Source organism: Aegilops tauschii, chromosome 3, assembly GCF_002575655.3.
Source record: "Aegilops tauschii subsp. strangulata cultivar AL8/78 chromosome 3, Aet v6.0, whole genome shotgun sequence".
NCBI lineage: Eukaryota > Viridiplantae > Streptophyta > Magnoliopsida > Poales > Poaceae > Aegilops > Aegilops tauschii.
The window spans coordinates 609538543-609548107 of NC_053037.3; the positions used below are offsets into that span (position 1 = coordinate 609538543).

Here is a 9565-nt window from a genome sequence, read left to right on the forward strand (position 1 = left end):
TACCAGAAGCGCTATATAATTCGCGCCGCAGGTAGCGCTCCAGCAGACGCGCTAAATTACTGTTGGGGAACGTAGCAGAAATTCAAAATTTTCTACGCATCACCAAGATCAATCTATGGAGTAATCTAGCAACGAGGGGAAGGGGAGTGAATCTACATACCCTTGTAGATCGCGATGCGGAAGCGTTGCAAGAACGCGGATGAGGGAGTCGTACTCGTAGCGATTCAGATCGCGGTTGATTCCGATCTAAGCACCGAAAGAACGGTGCCTCCGCGTTCAACACACGTGCAGCCCGGTGACGTCTCCCACGCCTTGATCCAGCAAGGAGAGAGGGAGAGGTTGGGGAAGACTCCATCCAGCAGCAGCACGACGGTGTGGTGGTGGTGGAGGAGCGTGGCAATCCCGCAGGGCTTCACCAAGCACCGCGGGAGAGGAGGAGGAGGGAGAGGGGAAGGGCTGCGCCAAAAGGAGACTTTCTCGTGTGTCTATGGCAGCCCAAACCTCAAGTATATATAGGGGGGGAGGGGGCTGCGCCCCCCTTAGGGTTTCCACCCCCAAGAGGAGGCGGCCAGCCCTAGATCCCATCAAAGGGGGGCGGCCAAGGGGAGGAGAGGGGGGGCGCCCCACTAGATGGGCCCTAAGGCCCATCTGGACCTAGGGTTTGCCCCCTCCCACTCTCCCATGCGCCTTGGGCCTTGGTGGGGGGGCGCACCAGCCCACCTGGGGCTGGTCCCCTCCCACACTTGGCCCACGCAGCCTTCTGGGGCTGGTGGCCCCACTTGGTGGACCCCCGGGACCCTCCCGGTGGTCCCGGTACATTACCGATTTCACCCGAAACCTTTCCGGTGACCAAAACAGGACTTTCCATATATAAATCTTTACCTCCGGACCATTCCGGAACTCCTCGTGACGTCCGGGATCTCATCCGGGACTCCGAACAACATTCGGTAACCACGTACATACTTTCCCTATAACTCTAGCGTCATCGAACCTTAAGCGTGTAGACCCTACGGGTTCGGGAACCATGCAGACATGACCGAGACGTTCTCCGATCAATTACCAACAGCGGGATCTGGACACCCATGTTGGCTCCCACATGTTCCACGATGATCTCATCGGATGAACCACGATGTCGGGGATTCAATCAATCCCGTATGCAATTCCCTTTGTCCATCGGTATGTTACTTGCCCGAGATTCGATCGTCGGTATCCCTATACCTTGTTCAATCTCGTTACCGGCAAGTCTCTTTACTCGTTCCGTAACTCACATCATCCTGTGATCAACTCCTTGGTCACATTGTGCACATTATGATGATGTCCTACCGAGTGGGCCCAGAGATACCTCTCCGTTTACACGGAGTGACAAATCCCAGTCTCGATTCGTGCCAACCCAACAGACACTTTCGGAGATACCTGCAGTGCACCTTTATAGTCACCCAGTTACGTTGTGACGTTTGGTGCACCCAAAGCATTCCTACGGTATCCGGGAGTTGCACAATCTCATGGTCTAAGGAAGTGATACTTGACATTAGAAAAGCTCTGAGCAAACGAACTACACGATCTTGTGCTAGGCTTAGGATTGGGTCTTGTCCATCACATCATTCTCCTAATGATGTGATCCCGTTATCAACGACATCCAATGTCCATGGTCAGGAAACCGTAACCATCTATTGATCAACGAGCTAGTCTACTAGAGGCTTACTAGGGACATGGTGTTGTCTATGTATCCACACATGTATCTGAGTTTCCTATAAATACAATTCTAGCATGGATAATAAACGATTATCATGAACAAGGAAATATAATAATAACCTATTTATTATTGCCTCTAGGGCATATTTCCAACAATTACAGCGTGCGCGCTCAGCACAAACAACATTTCCCACTCAATACAGAACCAAGATCAATAATAAATAATAAATAGTTCAATTATTATTACAACTCAAACAAATAGTTTATCTTCAATACAACAAATAGTTCATGAACAATACAACAAATAGTCAACAATACAACAAACATACAACATCAAACTAGTTTTGTCGCCCATTCCATGACCACCGCTCCTTGATTAGATCCTTTTGAAGGTCATCATGCATTTCGACACGTCGAATGGCATGATAGGAGGCAACAAAGCGGGCCACCCTCACAGCCCTCCTGCGCACTTGTATGGGATGTCCCATCAACTCATACCGAGAATAGTCTAAATCTTGCCCACGCTCATTCTCGATGATCATATGCATGATCACACAAGCGGTCATGATGTATCAAAGGATTTTTTTTTTATCCCAAAATCTAGCTGGTCCTCTCACAATAGTAAATTGAGCTTGTAAAATCCCAAAAGCTCTCTCCACATCTTTCCTAGCCGCCGCCTGCGCATTATGGAAATCAAGATTTTTCCTACCTTGCGGTGCCGTCAAGGGCTTCACAAATGTTTGCCATCTTGGGTAGATGCCATCCGCTAGATAGTAGCCACAGTTGTATGTATGGTCATTTGTTACAAACTCCACCGGTGGAGTTTCACCATTTGCAATCCTATTCATGAGTGGTGACCGTTGAAGAACATTGATGTCATTGCAAGATCCAGGCATTACGAAAAAAGCATGCCAAATCCAAGTCTCATAATCGGCCACCGCTTCAAGGATTATAGCGGAACTCTTTTCTTGGCCGTGGAATTATCCATGTCACACCTTAAGGACAGTTCTTCCAACTCCAATGCATGCAATCTATTGAGCCAAGCATACCTGGGAACCTGCGAGCTTTGTTCATCTCCAAAAGCCTTGCGGTGTCTTCAGCATTGGGAGCTCTCAAATATTCCAGACCAAACACTTGCACAATTCCAACTGCGAAGCGCTTGACACACATGATGCCTTGACTTTCACCCATGGCCAAGTGGTCATCAACTAGATCCGCCAGAATACCGTATGCCAACATACGCGCAGAGGCGGTTACCTTTTGAAAGGTGCTATGCCCGAGTTCTCCGGCGGCATTCCTCCTTTGCTGAAAAAACCAATCATGGCTCCTCAGCTTCTCCGCAATGTGTTTGAACAACTCGATGCTCATCCTAAAACGGCACCGAAAGTAGGACTCGGGTATGTGGGATTCTCCACAAAATAGTTCCTCATCACTCTGTTGTGGGCATCGACCCTTTCCCTCCACAATTTCTGACGACCAAAAACCAACCACCGTGCTTCGGATTTTTATTGACCTGCATAGCTAGGATCATTGCGACGTCCTCCTCCTCTTGAAGATCAAATTCTTCATCAGAAGAATCGTAGGACAAACTCATCTACAAACTTGAGTTTAAACTAATTTAAAACTACAAACAACATGCACCAAATTCATCTAAGAATGTAAAGTTAGAAGCAATATATACGTTGCAAGTGTTTTGTCAAACACCTTGTGGGCGCCGAGCTGCAAACGGCCGCCAGACGCTATTCGTCCGAGGAACGATGCGCTCAAGGGGCAGCGCCGGCCACTGGGAGAAGCAGGGGAAGCTGCGGCGCGCTGGGGATAGGCGGGGGAAGCGCCGACGGGCCGCCGGAGCTAATAGGAGAAGGTGCAGCGGAGGCGCTAGTGCCTGGAGGTTTCAGATCCGGCGGTTGGTGAGATTCGCGCGCCCGATTGGCTTGTCCAGCGCGAGCGAGTGGGCGACCCAAATAAGCAGCACGCGATGCAGTTTTCCCCAGCGCGCTGAGCCTTGTTTACCGTGCGCGGTATTATAGCGGCTGCTGGAGCGTTCTTTCGGTCGCGCGCGCTATATAGCGGTTTTGACCGGCGCGCGGCTTATTTAGCGCGCCCGTTGGAGATGCTCTTGGGAATTCAAAATTTATAGCCAAGTCTTCTGAATAATTATTACTGATTCAATACAGTCAGAAGACAACCTAAGGTTGTGAAAAATGTAATTTGTGTTAAACCTAAACCCTAAACCCTGACTGATTTCCCAGGTTTTAACACACGGTTTTTGATGTATTCAAAATTTATTTACTAAGAGATTATTTTCACTAGCACGTCACTTAATTTATTTGTCTTACAGCGTTAGCAAAAGTCAGAATGTATGAATGGAGATTTAACAAAATATTTATTAATTATAAAACATTAGGAAAATAAGATGTTATTTTTTTACTGGGGAAATAAGAAGTTATATAGACGAATGAGAAAAACAAAAGCGGATCTCAAGGTTAATTCAATGACTAAACTCGGTTGAGGAAGACGCATGGTAAGGAGATGAGATCGATGCCGGGTGGGTAGAGGAGGGTGATGAGGCGATGATAAGAGGATATGGGACAGGCAAGTTCTAGGGTTTCTTGTTCGTGGTGTGCTTCTATTGGGACCATTTCTTTCGACACACAAACCTATAACATATAGACAGAGTTGTGAGTGGTGAATTGCATACGATGGACGTACGTGCCAATATGTGCATGAAGCTATGGCTATAACACCAGAGTTGTGAGTCAGTGCCTGGTTGCCTGATTTGATATTGGCCTGTTGTAAGTTCTGTACCAGTAGATAATGTTAATTGAGAAGTACATACTCACCTTATCTCTTCAGTGTACAGAACTTAGTGAACCATGTACTGTATTTTCATGACCTCGTGAGACCTGAAGAAAAAACCGACTGCCAAAAAAAAAGAACTGCAGAAAAAATCAGAAAATTCGCTAAAGCATGTCAAGCTGCCTTTCCTTTGTGGGGCTCTCAAATGGGAAAGTAAAGTTTGAGTTAAGATCTAATTCCCCCTGATGAGACGGCACGAGTGAGCCCACCGTAAGCCTCACACCCCCGAAAAGTGTCGCTGCGGGGGCACCCTTTAACTAGTCACCCTCAGTAAAACCATCCCCATTGCTCCCCATTAATAATGTGCCTTGGAAGTGGAAGACCGGCTTGGACACGTTTCGATCGAGGCCCTATGAATAAGATGGAGTCCATCTATCCTGTGGCCGCCAACCCTAACTCTTCTTCTACTTCTGATCGATCTCTCCTACCAGCAAGAATTTTTGTTGACTCATCTTCGGAAGGAACATAAGTACAGGGCAGTTTTTTCCTCTTGCCTACCTCTGCTATTAGTTTTGTTCATATTCGGCGATCTCTAGCTAGAGTGAATTGTTAGCCAGTGTACAGGTAGGGCGTACTATATTATTTATATATGATCTTAGGATATTGTATTGGATAGATGCAGCATGGAATAAATGTTCGTCATCTTACTTGCCAAAGATAAGAATACATCTAGAGTATGGTCGATGGAGTATATATCCTCCAATTATATAGGGAATTCTTGTTAGTTAGATTATTTTTCACATACATAACGGAATAACAAGATTTCTCATCCAACTTCTGTGGGCAGTTTGAAGTGTTTGACATCTTTTTTGGTGTAAATAAAAGCAGGACGAAATTAAGCATCTGCTGTAAATATTAGTTCTTGCGGGACGGAAATTAAGGCTGCATGCATATTTAGTTTTGGGGATATTTATTAGGATGGATTTGCATTTATTGTCAAATTCACATGTCGTCAAAATATAGCCAGTCTGGGTACCTGCATGAATACTCCGATGTCTTCTCTAGAATTAGTCCTCTTGGCTGACTTGCCATTCACATGTCTTCCAGTAGAAAGTGTTATTAGTGTTACTAGCCAGTTAACTGGGAAGTGGATATTCACCTTATCTCTTCAGTGTAATATACAGAGCTAAGTGAAGCATGAATTATACTCAAAACTATACTTTGCATGCTAGGCTTAGTGCGACACATTGTTAACTGTAAACAAGGCAAGTATTTACGCAGTAGATTTCTACCATTTAATTATAGTGGGTGGGTGGCGGCGACATAGGGGAGACAGAGCTGGGGGTTATCTAGCTGGGTGAAAGCATTGATCCGCTATTAACTTTAGCTGTCGGGGGGAATTGAGGCTGGATAGTCTTTTTTTGTTTAAGATTGATTGACTGTATCTGTAAAGTCAGTGTCTTGTTAGCTGATTTGGGATTCGCTGGTTCCATATGAGTGGAAGTGCTGGTCAGTTAATTGGGAAGTACATAATCAATTCATCTCTTCAGTGTACAGAACTGAGTGAACCATGTACCGTATTTTAATGACTCTTCAAGAATACAGGCTTAGTATGACACCTTGGTCTGTAGAAACAATACGCAGTAGAATTCTGTTGTTTCTTCCAACTTTTTGTAATCATTGATGTTAAATAACACTGTATAAAACTTAATTCGTGCTATTTGCTTTGCTCATTCAGAATGTACGTCTTGGTCAAGAGCCCGGCCGGCAGGACGACCCGCCTGAGGGTCCACCCATCAGATACCGTGCATGCTGTCAAGGCAAAGATCCAGGAACAGGTCACCCTCGTCTTCAATGGGGTGCAGCTAGATGACAACCTTACACTGGCCGATTACAACATTCAGCATGAATCCACCCTTGACCATCAGGAGAAAATGAAGATCTTCGTGACCGAGACGGTGGCGGTCAGGACCATCACCATCGAGGTCAACAGGCTAGACACTGTCAATGACTTAAGAGCCAAGATCCAGGAGCTTGAGGGCTTCCCGAAGGCTCAGCAGTGCCTTGTCTTTGCCAACAAGCGGCTGGACGATGGGAACCGCACCATGGCTGACCACAACATTGGCAATGAGTCCACCCTTCTCCTCGTCCTCCTCCCGTGTATTCCGAGAGGAGACATGATGCAGATCTTTGTGAAGACTCTACAAGGAAAGAGCATCAGCCTCAAGGTTGGGAGCTTGGATACAGTCGACAGTGTCAAGGTGAAGATCTACAAGATGAAGCATGCCCCATACCCGAAACAGCAGCGCTTCGTGTATGCTCACAGGCAGCTGGAGGGCAGCAGCACCCTCGCTGACTGCAACGTTCAATGGGGATCTACCATTTATTTGATCTACCGTCTGGGTTGTTGCGATACATGGCCTGCCATCGTACAAGGAGTTCTATTCTGCTGCAGTCGAACTTCCAGTATTGGTGTGCCGTAAAACTACCATTCTAGTGCGTTACTATATGTTGCTCGAGTATTGTTCATTTCCAGCAGTGGTGTGGTGAGTTATTAGGAAAACTGGGTACTATTATTTAGTAGTATGTTAATGTGATGAGTACTCCTTTTATCTATCTAATCTAAATATGAAGAACTTCTATTATTGTCATGTTCGGTTAAACATTCTTTTGGAGAGGATTGGAGAGGTATGGATGGAATTGATGTTGATTTTGACTTGTAGCAGATTTAATCCTCCCCAATCCTCTAAAATTCCCTTCAAACCCTTTGCAACCAAACAAGTCCTTAAGGGTCGGGTCTGTCTTGGCATCAGTTGGATTGCAAAATACAGTCTGAATGCAGTTTCACCAAACATAGACTCCATTGTTTCTTTTTCACATACCCTTTTTGTGTTTATTCATGTTTTCCTATATAAGATATTGTCACACACATCTTGTGAACCACATGAAGGTCACATCAAGCTCGAATTGGGACTGGAAAACAGAGTTGGGAGTCTTGTCAATATCTCTGGTAACAAAATATGAAGAAACAAATTCCAAGTGAAGAGAATTTTATTTTTTTGGTACTGAAGATAAAAAATCAGAAGAATAAAACTATTTGAGTAGTCAATAGTTTTTCTACGATAATGTACTTCCTTGTTTATGTATGTCACAAATGCGGATGCATCTATAATTCTATATATCATTACATTGGTTTCTGATACTCATTTCGACAAGGATTGGCAAAGGATAAGTTGCATTTCCACCAGTAGCTATATATACAGCAGCCGCTGTCAATGGCCGCATTGCAGTTCCTGCATTCCCCCAACAAGAGTTGTAGTTCCTCTTTGGCGTCCATTTCTTAAGGGGTTTATATTATTATATTTTCAGAAAATTGATACTATAGGTTTTTTAACCGAAAAGACGGATTATATATAGTTGGCATAGTGCCCTATAAAAATGAAACTCCATCCATTATCCCGAGACCCCAACCCTACCTAACTTTTCTTCTTCTGCTACTATACTTCCATTCCGAACTTCTGATCCATCTGCTCTGTGGCGGAAGCAGCACGAACGCCCTGTTCTTTCGCTTCCCCGGCCTATCTCTGCTACCTTAAGTCTCATCCATACTTATATATTGGTGGTGTCGATCAGCAGGTGATCTCTAGCTAGAGCGAAGTACTGTCAGTCAGTTTCATGTTGCATAAAACCGTTAGTTGCAACATTTCAGCAGCATTATATATATTGGTAGGGTCTGGGATTACAAGAAGAAACTGACGAGTTTGCATGGTAACTCCATGGTTAAGAAGATAAGAAAAGGCTTGAAGAAACAGACACCGCCACATTTTTCAATCCAATCATGGCATATCTTGAATGAAAACTAAATAAGAAGAAGAAAAGGAGCCACAAACACATGACAGCAGCTAGCAGTTTTAGCACAGATTTCAGACTCTGAAACGTATCAATTATATATAAAAGAGTGCAGACATCGATCTATTCTCGCACCATACGTCGATACGCGTCATGCATGCATCGATCTAGCATTACTGATATACATACCATCACTGCAGCATGTACACTAATTGACCATAATTAGTGCCACACTGATCAATTATTAGCTAGAGTTGTAGATAGAGTACTGGAAGAAGATGCAGAGCGGCACGGTGACCACTAACGGATCAAGGGGGGGCTACCACTAGCCGCGAGCCCGAGTGCGCCGACCCCTGCAAAGAAGAAGACGCAGGATGTGTTGGACGACGAAGTTGGCCCTGTGGTCGTGCAGGAGGCTGGGGCAGCTGCCGACTGCGACGGCGGCCGCAGAGTCGAAGGCGCCCTCGAGGTGGCTGTAGGTGAGCACGCTGACGGCGTGCGCGAAGGCCGCCAACGCCCAGGCGACTTTGAAGTGCAGCCGCCTCCAGCTGCAGGCGTCCGGCGCGAAGGCGGCCACCGTGGCCGCCGCTGCCTGGGCGCCGGAGGAGAGCAGCAGCATCAGCCCGCCCGTGCGCATCATCACCGCGTCCGCCTCGGTGGCCGCGCACTCGCCGCCATGGTGCGTCCGCTCGGGGTGGAGGGTGGCGACGAACAGGCCGAAGGCGGCGGCCGCCAAGCCGAGCACGACGTGCGCCCTCGCCACCGCCCGAATGAACCACATCGCCGCCCTGTCAGCATCTCCACCTGCAGCACCGACAGCAGCAACGGCAGGAGCTCCTCCACCAGCCTCCATCGCCAGCGCCGCACCAGAAAGAGGAAGTAGCCGGGACTGGCAGAAGTTTTTTTTTGTGTGTGTGTGTGTGTGTGTGTGGGGGGGGGGGGGGGGGGGGGGGGGGGGGGGAGGACTGGCAGATAGCAGGGCATGTGATGCTTGCTGGAGCGATAGCTAGAGCTTTCACGAGTTCAGGGAAACCTCCATTTCTGGCCGGTGGGCTAGCTTGGTGGTGTAGCAGAGTCCATGAAAAACCACCTACTGTCCTTTGCTTTGATATGATGGCCTTGCATATATCAGTGCATTGCATTGCAGGAGCAACGCTACAAATATATTTAAGGATTGATCTGGCATCAGCTGGTTCGAAATCACAGGGACCAACACAGCAAAAGT

The 9565-nt window shown here is 46.7% G+C and overlaps 1 protein-coding gene across 1 annotated transcript; it reads left to right on the forward strand.

The window, feature by feature from the left end:
• Nucleotides 1–5138: 5138 nt before the first annotated feature.
• On the forward strand, nt 5139–6974 carry LOC141020830 (polyubiquitin 11-like). The gene has a single exon (XM_073495775.1). It carries the CDS (start codon nt 6231–6233, stop codon nt 6972–6974), a length of 744 nt encoding a protein of 247 aa, XP_073351876.1. The 5' UTR covers nt 5139–6230.
• The last annotated feature ends 2591 nt before the right edge of the window (nt 6975–9565 follow it).

Coding starts and splice junctions, on each gene's coding strand:
- LOC141020830 (XM_073495775.1), top strand. CDS start 6,231: ATGTACGTCTTGGTCAAGAGCCCGGCCGGCAGGACGACCCGCCTGAGG.